The 14520-nt window shown below is 47.4% G+C and overlaps 1 protein-coding gene and 1 non-coding gene across 6 annotated transcripts; both read right to left on the bottom strand.

The window, feature by feature from the left end:
• Positions 1–415: 415 nt before the first annotated feature.
• On the bottom strand, positions 416–13359 carry PAN2 (poly(A) specific ribonuclease subunit PAN2). 5 transcript variants are annotated; one of them, XM_061416834.1, is made up of 25 exons: positions 13078–13359; positions 10228–10397; positions 9996–10116; positions 9779–9856; positions 8918–9185; positions 8161–8503; positions 7865–7961; positions 6902–7021; positions 6570–6689; positions 6167–6295; positions 5839–6038; positions 5606–5742; positions 5361–5467; positions 5047–5145; positions 4856–4929; positions 4602–4749; positions 4008–4160; positions 3829–3888; positions 3551–3641; positions 2826–2983; positions 2586–2729; positions 2276–2455; positions 2057–2150; positions 1583–1780; positions 416–1087 (listed from the first exon to the last, which is right to left on the bottom strand). In XM_061416834.1, exons 1-25 carry the CDS (start codon positions 13357–13359, stop codon positions 1053–1055), a joined length of 3606 nt encoding a protein of 1201 aa, XP_061272818.1. In that variant the 3' UTR covers positions 416–1052. The 5 variants fall into 5 exon arrangements, with proteins under 5 accessions (XP_061272818.1, XP_061272820.1, XP_061272819.1 ...); XM_061416836.1 differs by having other exon boundaries at positions 4017–4160; XM_061416835.1 differs by having other exon boundaries at positions 5606–5739.
• Positions 4474–4547, bottom strand: TRNAE-UUC (transfer RNA glutamic acid (anticodon UUC)). Its single transcript has one exon. It is a non-coding gene; the product is annotated as a tRNA-Glu (tRNA).
• Positions 13360–14520: the final 1161 nt, after the last annotated feature.

Below are 14520 nucleotides of genomic sequence, written 5' to 3'. Positions count from 1 at the left end.
TGATGACCAGGCAAAAACTGTTCCAGCTTGGCTGGGAAGTTCCGATGCATCTGTTGTATTCACCAGACATTGCACCTTTGGATTTCCATTAATTTTGGTCTTTACAAAATTCTCTTAGTGAAAAAATTTCAATTCTCTGGAAGACTGTACAAGGCACCTGGAACAGTCCTTTGTTCAAAAAGAAAAGTTTTGGGAAAATGGAATTATGGAGTTGCTTGAAAAATGGCAGAAGGTAGTGAAACAAAATGGCTGTTCAACCAAGTTATTGGTGAAAATGAAAAATGTGTCCTTTATTTTTACTCAAAAGCTGAAGGAATTTCTTGGCCAACCCAATAAAAAGCCAACACAAAGGAGAGGAGGCTGAAGTCAGAGAACCCCACGTGCAGATATTTCTAATGAAATAGATGACACTCAATAATATTTTTGTTTTTATTTTACAAAACATGCAGTTTAAAACAAGAATTTTTAAAAAATAGCAAGAAAACAAAACTTGGGACAGGAGAGTGGATGGAAGACAGGTTTCTCAGCTGTCAGCAGGAGTGAAGCCAGCAGCCAAGCTTTGTCTAGGACTCAAAGGCCCTTTTGGCAATGATGATGTTGGCAACACTGGTTTGCTGGGACCACCAGACTCTAAATGCTGGCCCCTCCGGGCAACCCTCAAGCAGCCAGACTTAGGCTAGGTCTTGAGTTTCTGTTGTATCCTATCAGTGTCCGGGACTTCAGTAGGAACTGAGCGTTTTGGTTCCAGGAGCTTCTTTACCTGTATATTAATTACCCAGGATAATTATTAAGAACACGAATTACTTTCCATCTGGGTCAATTCCAGGCTGTTTCTGGCCCACTATTTTGCAAAGGATGAAAAAGTAATCTGGCTCCTAGACCTTCTGCAACAATCCTGCTGCATTCCAGTTCTATTAATAGCACCATCTGTAGACCCTGAGCAAGTCCAATTCTGGGAGTATACAGGGTATAGCCAACTTGAGAACTCATCTCCCAGTTCTGGGGCCACAGAACACTAAAGGGAGGGAGCTGTTCATTGGGAGAGCATGAGGTCAGAGTGCCAGCACTGAAGAGAAGACAGCTGCATCTGTCAGAGACAAAACCAAGAGCATTGACTCCTAAGGTGAGTCAGGAGAAAAAGCACCTGGGACATTTCTTATGAAGGAAAAATGCAGGAGAAAAAAAGGCATGGACCTCCCCCAAACTTTTTAGAATTGGGAAAGAGAAGGTTAGGACCAATAGAGAGCTTCAATAATAAAACTGATTTCTGATTTCACTGAATATTGGAAGGAATAAGTGCTTTGTAAACCGTTAAGTGCTTTCTATTACAAACAGAAGGCTGGCGTGGTACTGTTTTAACATCACCATTGTTCTTATTTGGCAAAGGAAAAAAAGAGCAACCCACTCTAGTATTCTTGCCTGAGAATCCCATGGACAGAGGAGCCTGGCAGGCTACAGTCCATGGGGTTGAAAAGACTCGGACATGACTGAGCGACTTCACTTTCACTTTCATTGTTCTTATTATGGTGGCTATAATCTTCACAACCCACCCAGCCCACCCCTGTCCCGTCCCAGGCCTTACTCTTGGGACTTGTCTGGCCCTCAGGCTCAGGCACCTTCCAGTCCATCTTTCGACCTTTCTCGTAAAGGCTCTTGAGAACTTTGTGGAAGGACTCAGGCTCAGTGCCATTTTTGCTTAGTTCCAGATACTTTCGGTAAAGCTGAAGGGCTGTGCGGGCATCCTCAATACTGTCATGGGTCTCCCCTTGAATCTTCAGGTCTAGGGGAAGCAGAGGTGGAATAGTTTGGGACCTAGCAAAGGAAGGTAAGAATATGTCCTCTACTCACATCCCCACTCTCAATAAACAAAAAATCCCTGACTGCCGTTAAGGGAAAGAGCCAAACACCATCCCTAGTGCACAAAAGGGATACTGAAGCTAATTAAATCCACCTGTAACTCTCACCAGTAATTTAGGGTTATCCCTATTCCCCTTGGCCTCTCACACACTTTCATGCTGTTGTTCCACACAAGGATGTACAAGGCAGAGGAACTCACCTAGAAAGTACCAAGCAAGGAATCGCAGGGAAATCATTCGTTTCCGGGGCATGTGAAATAGATAAACAGTGTCAAGGACTTGGTCCTTGGGCACCTGCCAGGGATAAAACAGTGGGATACTGAGTGCAGGGGATCCATAATTTCCCATTTTCCCAAAACACAATGTATACCCTGGGGGGCCCACACAAAGAAAGACTCTTAAAAGAGCCCTGCCCAAACCATGAGGTTGATGACCCGGAAGTCCTTTTGCAGACCGTGACCCACAAACTTGACTCCAATGTCTATGAGAAAACGAAGCTTTAAGTAGGTAGACTTTAGAGTTGTGAGGTGCTTAGAGGAAATCTTGGCATCAAGGTCTCCTGGCTTTATCCCTGAGTACTGAGTCAAGTAATCCACCACCTAGGGATACAGAAAAGGTCAAGTCACACAAGAAGCGAAATGCACAGTTCCCCCTACCATTCGTCCCCAGGTTCTAGGGCCTTCTGTAGAAGCACAGGTCTGTCACATTTGCACATCCACATCCTAATACCTGCTCCTGGGTAGAGATGTAGTCATCAATGAAGGGGATACCCTCATTGGGTCCCTGGCCCCTAACGCAGGTAATCCTCGCCACTGACATCTGGCTTGGCTTGATGGTAGACTTGGTGCCATCACTGCGCAGCTCTGCTTCTTCCTATATAAGAGTTCATAAGGAAACCAGAAAAATGCTTGTGACTCCTGATATCCCCAGAGTTATGTTCTAACACCCCACTCTTTTGGTCTTGGTTACCTCATTAAGGGTGACAAACTCAGCGTCCAGGCCCACCAAGTCCCCAACCTGTGGCATCTCATTCAGCATCAGGGGAATAAAAGTAGTATGTGTTTTCCGCTGCTTCCGTGCTAATGAGGCTTCAGCCAGCAGAACACTTGCCTCAATAGGATTCTTAACTGGAGGGGAGAATCCAGAAGACAGATGGCTGCGGAGAGGGAAGTGACCAGGGGAGGGAAACCAGAGTGCCTGACTACAGACTGGGTCTACACTGTGATCCCAGTAATCGAAGCATGTGACTAAAAAGATCATGTCTGATTAACAGAACAGGCCAACAAACAGGTCAAATCAGAAAATTATCAAGAAATATGCTAAGAAAAAAAAAAAAAAACAGAAAGGAGTGAGATTTTCACTTTGGACTTTACCTTAGAAAATCCAGAATTAAAAAAAAAGAAAGTCTAGAATAATATAGTTTATTACCACACACACACAAAAGAAGAGATCCTTACTTGGAGATAAGCTCAAAATCATAACCTTAGCCATTTTCAGATATCACCCCTCATCACCTGTTCCCATTACACCCTCAGGATCCCCAGCTTCTAAATTTAAGGCCTGATGAGCAGAATCACTCTACTGTCCCTGGAAATACTAACACTGGTTGCCAATCCTAATAAGCTGTTTTCCAGATCTCTTCCTGAAGATGAATCTTATTGCTCACACCCTTGGGTCTATGCTATACTACTTACTGTTCAGGTTGTATTTGGAATTAAGATTCCTTTTGATGTAATAAAGGATAGCAGGCACTTTCCAATTCATGTCAAACTGCACAGCTTCATGCTATAAAAGAAAAAGCACCTAATGGTCGACATATACGCCTTTCTTCCCCTTTATCCCAAGTCAGAGAGGACTCAGGTGCTATATTTAGCTTTGCTAATGCTTTTTACTACTGAGGACCCATCCCTCCTCCTGAATCTGCCTGGGGAAAGGGGAGATGCAAGGGGGAATGGAATGTGTTACAACTAACCTTATCGATAGGTTCAATGAGAAAGTCGTTGAAGAGATACCACTGCTGGTGGGTAACACCCTGTGGAGATACAGAGGATGCCAAAGTGATGGCTAGAGCATTCTGGCTCAGACTCAAGATAAGGACAGAACTGGGATTCCACTGTGGCTACCACCAGGAATATTCCTGCCCTGTATTACCTCACTCACCTCCTTGCGCTGGTGGTAGGTCTCTCCAACTTTGATGTGAGCCACCAGGCTGCCCCCTGTGCGTGAGTCCAGGATGTGTACCACAGTTGCCATCAGGTCATACACATAGACACCATGCTCTTCCTCTGCCCTGGCTGGGCCCCACTGTGAGGGGGGTACCCAGGCTGCTAAGCTAAGTTTAAGGGTGGGGAAGGAAGGGGAATGGGGATAGAGGACAGGGAGCTTGGGGGATGGGGACAGGGGACCAGGTTGGGTTCTTTCCATCCTAGCCCAACTATGACTCCCGGCACTGAACTGAGTCACTCTACAAAAGCCCATAGCTGGTGAATACTAGGCCTTATTCTCTTTTTCCCCCTATACTAAGGGAAACTAAAAGTTCCACCTTTCCCTTGCCCTGCTTCTGCCCCATCTCTCCCTTTTGTTTTTTGGTCATGCCACAAGGCTTATGGGATTTTAGTTCCCTGACCAGGGAATTGAACCCAGGGCCCCGGCAGTGAAAGCACCGAGTCCTAACCACTGGACCACCAGGGAATTTCCCAACCTTCTTTCCCTTATTCCCCCTCCTCTTCCCAGTTTTTCAACAACCTGCATCTCATCCCCATCAGTCCAATTGCAAACATCCAGCCCTTTGTTCTTGGTCATCTTCATTTGAATGGAGAAAGGAAGCCAGACATTCTTCAACTCCTCAATGGAGGGACACATCAGCATGCCCTCTGGACTGCCTAGTTCCTTCCTATCAGGACAGGAGAATTGGAAATTTGTTCTAAGGAGATCTGACCAGTGACAAGAGGGGCCACTGGGTAGTTCAATCCTTTGACCACTCTACAGACAATACCTACCAATCAGCCAAAGCAAACTCCTTATTCTTGGAGATTTCCCCACTATGCTTCTTTATTGCCATCTTGAAGGCAACCTGCACACAAGGAGAAAACATCCAGTTCCTCGGAGAACATGAATCATATATGGAGGTTAAAAGAGGAAGAAAACTAAAAAGTACTCCTAGCACCCTATTTCCAACCTAAGTCCTGACCTCAGCCTGCATCCTCCAGAAATCAGCTTCTTTCAAACTGTTCACCTCACAGTTGATGACAAGAATATCTGGCAGATGGCGGATGTTGCGGGTCTGGATCTGAGAGAATGAAACAAACAAGGAATGGCAGGAGGCCCACTGGGAAAGAAACCTGCACGGGAACAGTTTAGGCCTGGATCTGCTTCCTCCAACTGGGGTTCTTCCCACCCACTAGAGATCTCTGGATGGTGGTGCTGACCTAGTCTGTCCCAGATGAGACCACAGCTGAGTCCCCCATGTGGCAGGACTCTGGCCCAGGGCAAGCGCCCACTCACCGTGGGCTGGTACTTTTCACAGTTGTCACACCAGGCCTGTGTATTCTGCTCCAGGCAGATGCTTCGCTTCAACACCTGAGCAAAGTCACAGTTCTTCCCGGTTTTATCTGAGGGGAAACTGGATGCTTCACTCCAGGTCCTCCCTATCCCCACCGTGAACCCCCCAACACCCTTCTCCTTGATGTTTCAGGACACCTGGGGGAGCACCCCCCCACCCCGGCTGCAGGGTATACCACTGTTGCTACCCTCAGGGTAAGAGAGCGTGAAGAGCAGTGTGGATGAGGCTCGCACGGTCTCACTGCCACAGCGGCAGAGGCTGCAATTTTCCATCTCACAGCTGAACAGCTGCCCAATGACAGAGTCCCCCGATGAGCAAAAGCTGCTAAGAGTGGACAGGGCAAGATATGCACACTGAGGGAGTCAGGACACCCTTTTAGTCACAGAGGGGCCTGCCGTGGTGACTTTAACTATTCCATACCTGCCTCCAGCACCTCGGTAAGCCTGGGGTACTTCCAGCTCCTGCAAATCTTGATGAAGTTGCGTGAGAATGAAACGGTTCCACCTCTGAATGAGCCTGGCCAGGTTGCCCTTGCCCGAAGCCTCATCTGAGTCAGCCAAAATCAGACCAAGGGCTGAGGCCTCAGGAATGGTGCGGAATGCTCGAAGAAAATTACTGCCCTGGAATCCAGGAAGTGTGTCGGTGGAAAAGGGTTATTTCCTCTTCTGTGATTACTGGCAAGAGTGATGACCCTGCCTACTATCCCCCTCCTTTCCCCTTTTATTGTCCCAGGTCTCCTGGCACTGACCTGACAGGGGTCGCCTCGGGAGAGGTCCAACATGTGGAAGAGGAAGCCCAGCTCGCAGGCTAGGCAGAACTCCTTCTGGCAAAGGTGGTTCTGGATTAGACAGCGCACAGGCTCCAGGAAATAGAGCACCTGGAGGGAAGAGCAGGAGATCTGATGCGGACAACTGGCACAGGGAGAAGGAGCGGTGGGAAGGCTAAGAGATGGTGGAGAACACAAAGCTTGAGTCCACTGAAGAAGAGGAGCTCATGGGGGACTTGCAGGCTGTGGGGCAAGAAAGAATGGCAGAGGAGACTATAGTGGACTTGGCCAGTTGGTTAGGGAGACCTGGAAAAAGAGGGGTTGAGGGGCCCAGAGAGAAGAAAAGCAGTAGCCATCTTCCAGTCGTGGGAATACCCAGCCTTACTTGGATCATGCAGTTACAGTAGGCATTGGGGATGTGGGGCTCCAATCCAGCAAACAGCGTCTTATTGTAGTGCTTGAAGTCAAAGTCCTCCAGCCCTAGCTTGGAGTATTTGATGGTCACCTGAGGCAGAAATAGTCTGAGCAAGATGAAGATGTCCTCAGAGCCCCCTAAATCTCTGCAGTAACCATAACCTTCCCCCAGACCCTTCCCAAGTCCAGAGGGATAGGCAAAGGCTTCTTGAATGAGCCCTTCAATCCTTTCTCCGATGACCACCTTTCCCAGGAACCTGCCCCCACATCCCAGAGGGCCCCTTCCTTGGTATCCCCCAGCACCTTGCGGTACTTCTTGGAGACCATGTGGAGATGTGGCTCCTCTTCCCGCCCTATTGGTGACTCAGTGACCTGGCTGAAGCTGTCAAATTCACTGTCAGACTCCTTGAGTCGGTAAGGAATCTAGGGTTTTTAAAAAGAGATACCCTTGTTGGATGTATAATGATCTTTGGTCCCGCCTACCTTTTATTCCAACACTGAAGCAATCAGCAAGTCCCGAACCTAATAATTTCATGGGGTTTTCGGCATCCACCGCTGCCTTTTCATTCCCACTGCCATCACCCTACCTCATCACAGCTGGACAATACCGATGCTTCCACAGTGGGTCCCCCACCCCAATCCACTCAGTCCAGCACACCGCCACCGAGCTAACCCCCACAGCATGGCCTTTTTGGTGCACTGCTTCCGCTGTACACTGGCACGCACAAGGTTTCACAACCAGGCCCGTTCAAAACTTCATTTCTCATTGATTTGCAATACTAACAGCCGGTCCAACATGGTCCCTGTCAGTTAGACCTCCTGAGACCTCTACTAACACTGTTCTCTCATCCTGAAAGGCTCCCGTTACTATCTACTTACCCGTCTTTCATCCTTCCAGCTCAACACCCACCTCGTGGAGTATGCCCTTTCTGACCAGTCTAGCCTCTGACCAGAGTACCCTTTTCTCTCTAAACAACCCTAACACTGACTGCTTCTAACATTCCTTTAGCATTTAATGATAAAGCATAAATAACTTCTGCCATGGATAGGTCTTATCTTCAACAACCAAACACTAAAGCTCTAAAGAGCAAAGACCCTATCTCTTATGTATCTGAACCCTAACACCTAGTATAATACTTCCAATTCAGTAGGCTTCAAAAATCTTTGTTGACTGACTAAAAACAAAAACTAGGGAGAATTACTAAAGACAAAGGAGAAACACCAATGGGCTGGGGCGGGGGCTGACCCTCTCCCCTCTGAACAAACCTGATTTCGCAGCCTGGTGCGGGGATTGGGTGCATAGCCGATGAAGCCCACCTTCTTCATGGTGCGCAGAATCTCTGCATCCACAGGCGGTGCTCGCCTATAATGTAGTATAGTTCTAGGGCTTGAAGACTGTGGTGTCTGCCCATCCAATTCCCAATCCCCAAGGGACCAGAAAAAAAAATACTAAGAGTAGACAACAATCAGGAAAGAAGGAGAATAGTAACAGGGCTTGCCGAGACTCCTGGTATCTTGGCCCTTTCCCCCTCCCTCCTTTTGGCCCAGATGTGAGGTACAACCTGGGAGCTGGAGCAGAGTTGGCAGCAGGCCAATCAGAGAGAAGCGTGTCAGTGGTGAGCGGGACAGGGATGAGGGAAAGAGGCAGTAGGTCCTGGCTCCAGTCCAGAGGCGGCAGTGAGTCCACGAGACAGGGCAAAGCAAACTCGGTCTCACGGGAGTACGGGTTGAAGGAAGGCTCAGGGGAATCAGTCCAGAGGTGCACACAGCCCTCAGAATCCCCAAAAGCGAGGGCCTGCTTGCTGGCTGACACATCAAACGTCATTAGCAGAGGTCCCACAGGATTCACATGAAAGATGTCTGCTGGGTTGGCCAGGCCTGTGGGCTCACAAAACTGGCACTGCCCTAGGAGGGAGGAGGAAGCCCACTGAGCCCTGGAAGGTGAAAGGGAGCCATCTTGTTATGCCCTTCCTACTCTCTTCCCCTGGTTCAAGAAAAGATGGGCCCCAAATCCATGCCTAGAGATAAGAGGAAATACCATCTGGTGCCTCCCATAAATCACAAGGAGGTTTGCTACCCACTGGAGACCAGTTCTCTAGTTGTCTGCCTGCTCTACCTGTATTTTTTGCATATGTGCTCTTCACATCCAGGGAGAAAATAAAAGCTCTAATCTCTTACCAAACCTAAGTGAGACCCTGAGACCCCTTAGAAAGGTTACTTTTTTCCCAGCAAAAAAATTTCAGGGAGTACACTCCTTCTTGCTCCTAGATCCCCTCTTTCACTCATCGACTCTTAACCCATCCTATGTCCCCTTCATACCTGACTGGGAGATGATAGCAAGACGAGAAGTGTATGTAGGAATGAAGCGTAAGAAGGCAGGATCCACGTGAACTTGAAGTGGTGTGATGGCACGCATCATGCGTAGATCATAAACTTTGAGGAAACGGTCACAGGCCAGACCAGTAAGGCGGCTGGAGAAGCCACAGGTGGCCAGCAGGTTGCCATGCACATCAAAATCTGACAGGCTCCCTGAGAAGGCATCGAACTCATGTTCCACCTTAAAAGTACGGAGATCTCGCAGAGAAACCTGAAGAAGAGAGATCTTCGTTATCTGCCAGCACTGTTATCAGGAATAGGACCCACCATCTGCCTAACCCTGTGAGGCCCCTGCCAAAAGAACTAAGGCTCTACAATGTGTGTGTGCCAAGTCGCTGCAGTCAGCCCAACTCTATGTGAGCCCTGCCAGGCTCCTCTGTCCATGGGATTCTCCAGGCAAGAATGCTGGAGTGGGGTGCCATGCCCTCCTCCAGGGGATCTTTCTGACCCAGGGATCGAACCCACGTCTCTTATGTCTCCTGCACTGGCAGGCAGGTTCTATACCACTAGCGCCACAATACAGGCAATTAAAGCACAAAAAAAAGCAAAAAGAGAAGCCAAGATCTGGAAGGGACCCCAAAGAGAACTTGTTTACCCTTTTGCCTCTAAGATACCCCACTTACCACAGAAAATATCAGGCTCAAAGATAATCTCATAGTATAACATGGCTGAGTAGGAACTCAATTCACTCCTCCCACCTCCCCAACTACTGAGCCCCAGAACTGAGTAAAAAACAGAGCCCAATCACATATCTGGTGAAACAGAGCCCCAAGGTGGGAGGAAAAATGGAACTTAGTCATTCACCTTGCCAGATGTGTGGCCACAGAAGAAGAAGCGATTCGTCTGTCTCATGATAGTGACTCCAGGTGTCTCAACTGTGTACTGTGAGGGAAGCGGGAGAAACCGGTGAGAATGATTCTTCCCACAGACCAAAGGAACAGAAAGGTCATATGAGCATCATAGGCATTTCCAGTTTATACTGCCCCCAATAACCTCAGGCCCTGCCTGCGTCCCACTGTACCTTCTGAGTCTCCTGGACAGTGTTCAGGTCAATCTCTAATATGTGGTTCTGCAGCCCACCAATGAGCAGAGTGCTGCTGTCAGTCAGCAACAGGCTGTGCATATCTTCACTCTCATCCAGCCTGTGGGAGATGAAAAGCTCAGGGGCCAGGGTTTCCAAAGTTTCCAATCCTTTACCCTTCCTGCTCTGTAAGGGATCCCCTTCCCCAGTCCAGAGGTAAGAAGCCACTTACAGGTAATCAAATATAATGAGGCCCCCTCGGGCCATATACTTGAGGTTGTTCTTGGTAAGAAAAAGGATGCCATTCTCCAGGCTCTGGATCTGGCGGATGTCGTCACTGCCACTGACCTGAAATGATGAGTAGCGCTCCAAAGTTGGGCCGAAAAATGATGTGGCATGGCCCTGTAGTGGATGAAAAGATGAGAGACACCCTGAGTGGAGCGGCAAGGCTATCCCAGATACAAATCAGAGAACTAGACATTGCTCAGTTTTTCCTCCATTCTTGCCTGGCCTTTCTGGCTGGCAGTGACTAAGGCATAAAGCTGGGCACCAATCTTATATAATATGATACAGTATCTTTAAATATAAAAATATTTATATGTTATGATAAAAACACTAAGAATACTATCTTATGTGCATTTAATACTTTACAAAGTACTTTTATAAACTCTACCTCATTTTATCCTCACAATGACCCTGCTGAAAAGGTAATGCCTCAGTTTGTTAGAACAGTACTCAGAAGGTTAGGGACACAGGTCCAATCCTCCACTGGCCCGGTGGCAGTCTTGTGTCCCACAGTCAAGTCCTCATCTCCACAAGCCATCTGGGAAATGTGTACTGTGGGTCACAGGCTAGAACAGAGAGACTGAAACTCATGCCACCCTTGGCTCCTATGACATCATCCACTCCTGGTTTCTCTCCTGACTCTTAGCTCATATCTTCTCCTTATGTGCAACCCTTATGACCACTCTTGAAACGTGACTATTCCAAGCCCACCATCTTCTCACCCTACTTGTCTTCCTAATTTTACCCACTCTTAAGGTTTAAACATTCAGCTTAAACCGGATTTTTTCCCCTAGCCCAGACCATTGCCTCAAGTTTCAGACTTGTACATCCAAATACCTACCACATGCCTCTCTTTAGCTATTCCATGAGAACACAAACTCATTACATCCTAAATAAAACTCACCATTTTCCCCCATTTCAATTCTTCTTAACTGTATTCCCTATGGTACCATGATCTACCCAGTGGAGTAAGTCACTGGTAGTCGACTTAAATTTAACTTCCTAAATACTTGCCAAATCTGTTCTGACATATAAATCTCTATAGTGCTTCATTCAGGGCTTCATCACATTTTAGGTCAACTACTACAAAATTCTGTGCACTGACCTCATGGAGTCCTATCCCATCCTCCTTAAATCAAACTCTATACTGCTACTTAAGCACTCCACCTAAGATGCAAACTGGACCTTGTCATTCTGGATAAAAACCTTTAGTGAACTAAAGAATCAAGTCCAAGCTCTTTTAACAGAGCTTATAAGGCTTTCCAGACTGTCCTCCCACAGACAACTGCATGGTTCCTTCCCTTCCTTCCAGGGAGATTAGAATGGACATCCTGGCCTGCATCCAGGTCTCCACTCAAGTGTGCCTTTATCGGAAAGCCCTTCCCTTGCCCATATATCTAAAACAGCAATACCTCACATCTTTCAATACCTCAACCCCCTAACTCCACGGTACTTTTCTTATGGATTCTATTTTTCTTAAGGATATGTCATAAATATATTTCTGTTGCCTTTTAAAATGCTTATTCAAAACTTAGACTTCAGAACAAGGTCTGGCACCTAACAGGTGCTCAAAAACATTGGCTGAAGAGAAGTCTTTAACTCTTCAGCTTCATCTTCCATTCCAGTAAACCCTACCTGCTTGTAGTTCCTGCACTGTGCAATCACCAAGCTGTGTACTAGCTTGGGAATCATTGTTTATTCCATTGCTTTTCCCAAAACGGAATTTCCCCCTTTTTCATCTGGCTCCTACGCATCTCTCAAGACTGAGCTCAGGTGTCACTTCCTTCTGGAGATCCTCTAATTCTCTTCTTTGCTCACCAACATCCAGTACGTATTTTCACACTGGCATTTATTAAGTTCATATCCCAAATTCATAATTATTAAGTTAAACACTTTTTAGTTTCTTTTAAAATGCCATAAAATTAAAAAAAATAAATAAATAAAATAAAATGCCATAAAATTACATTCATATACTTGGGTTTTTTCCTTCATTGTCCTGTGACCTCCTTGAGGGCAAAGATCATGTTTTATTAAGCTTTATTCCCTGAGTCTAGTCTAGTAGTAGACAGTGCCTACTGAAATGAATGTATTACCAAAAAATTCACTCTTTCCAACAGAAAAACAATTCACATCCTATGGAAAGTAAATAAACCATGGACACCATGTTATTTCTTCCAAAATCTTTGGGCTCCTGAGCATATTGGCAATATGGATACATTTTTAAAAATGAACAATGATAACTGCTCCCGGAGAGATTAAAGTCAGCCAAAGACAAAATGATTCCATGTAATATGTGCAGAAACAGGAGTTAAACATTCTGTAATTAGGGAATTCCCTGCCTGTCCAGTGGTTAGGACTCCATGCTTTCACTGCCCAGGCCTGGGTTTGATCTCTGGTCAGGGGTACTAAGATCCCCAAAGCGGCTGGCATGGTCAAAAAGAAAACATCCTATAATTATAAAAATGGAAAACAGAGGAAGAGCATTAGAGACTGTATTCAGATGGCTATAGACTAACTGAATGCGTAGTTATCAAGATTAATCAAAGCATGGAATGGACAAATTGTGGAAGAAGTGGGATACCTTCTGAATAAGAACACCGATGTAATCCATCTCTACATTCTATGACTCCCTCCTTCTCCCTCCCCTCCCTTCCTCTTGGCTTGATTTAGAAACCCAGCTAACTCCATCACCTCAACTCAGTTCTGGCTCCCTGCAAAGCAGTTGTTCTTGGGCTAAAACCAGGTAAGAGACCCCCAATATCTCCTTTCAGCCCTTTCAAAGGGGTACAGTTCTTACCCCATGGCTTCCCACCCACAGCATCTCCTCGTGCAAGTCAAAGTGGGAGACGGAGACAGGCACACCCACTTCAGCCACCACACTGTGCAACTCAGAGTAGACACCTTCCATTATGTGCACTGACTCCTGGACTGGAAGAGCCTCTAGGGCCACTCCCTCCGGGTCCAGCTCCACGTTCTGTAGCAGACTCGGGTTCAGGTGGGCATCCAGGACAGGATCCAGGGCAGAATGCATGGCCGGGGCATACTCTGCAAGTCCAGGGTCCAGACCCTCGAAGTTCATGATGGTGATGATGACGATAGCAGCAGACTGACCCGTGTCACACACCCTCCCTTGCCACAGCCCCTTTGGATGCCTGACCCAATCAGCAGGACATCACTGGACCTAGAATGGACATCCTGACCTGCAAAGGGAAAGAGGGAGCTAAGTCACGGGTAGGCCCAGGTACTTGTATTGAGTGTGTTCTAGGTTTTACTGGCAGGACGGAGACAAGGCAGGCAGAAGATGTAAGAATACAAGGCAGGGGATGAAACAGGCAGGAAGGGAATCGGCACTGGGGTAGAGGTGGGAGAAGGTGTTGTCCCTTGCTCTTCTCCTCTAAGGTACTCTGAACTCCCAGGACCCCACTAGTTAACTTAATCCCTGACTTCCTTTTCACCCTCCTTCAGGGCTGCTCACTTGCCTGGTTCATCCCTGAACCATCAATGTCAGGAGCAGCAACTGTGGGGGTAGGGGTTAGGTAGAGGTGGGTAAAGTGCTTGTTTCCCAGAATTAGGGATAGGGGTAGACGGTTGAAAGGGCAGAACAAGGTAAGTCAGTTTCCCAGAATCCTCTGCAATGCTACCCAGGATTCGCTAGGGGAAAATAAGACTGGCCAGTTACCCACAGTTGGGGCGGGGGGTAGGGGGACGTGAAGGAAATAACTAGTTACCCAGAATTCTCTGGGGGAACCAGAAAAATCAATTACCCATAATTCTCCCTCGGCGGCGGGGAGGGGAGGGATTAGGGCAGGGGTCAGATGTGTTCCTGGGATGCTTACGGGGATTAGGTCATTACCAAGATTTCTCCATGGCGGATATTTTGGAGCGCGTGGAATTAAAACGAGTAGGGGGAGAGCAAGCGCCGTCAGCTCCGCGGGAAATTCCAGTTTCCCCACTTCTCCCCCGCGCCTCAGGTTCAACCAAACTCTACGTCGGAAAGGGCGTGCACTCCCAGTCTCAGCTTCCAATTAGGAAGGGCCAGAGGCTTACCTTAGCCAATCGGGAGCAGCCAGGTACAGCCGGACCCGCGAGAAGACGTGTGACGCGCGAGCTGAGCAAAACAAGACCTACGGGGCGCGGATAGGGACAAACGGAGTCAGAACCTTGTCCTAGTTCGGTGGTGGTAGAGTAACCGTTGTCTTGTTTAAGCCTTCTTTAAAAGAAATTAGAAAGCCCCAGGCTT

Source organism: Bos javanicus, chromosome 5 (genome assembly GCF_032452875.1).
Source record: "Bos javanicus breed banteng chromosome 5, ARS-OSU_banteng_1.0, whole genome shotgun sequence".
Taxonomy (NCBI): Eukaryota; Metazoa; Chordata; class Mammalia; order Artiodactyla; family Bovidae; genus Bos; species Bos javanicus.
Note: the sequence above shows the minus strand (reverse complement) of the source record. Positions and strands in the feature narration are given on the sequence as shown.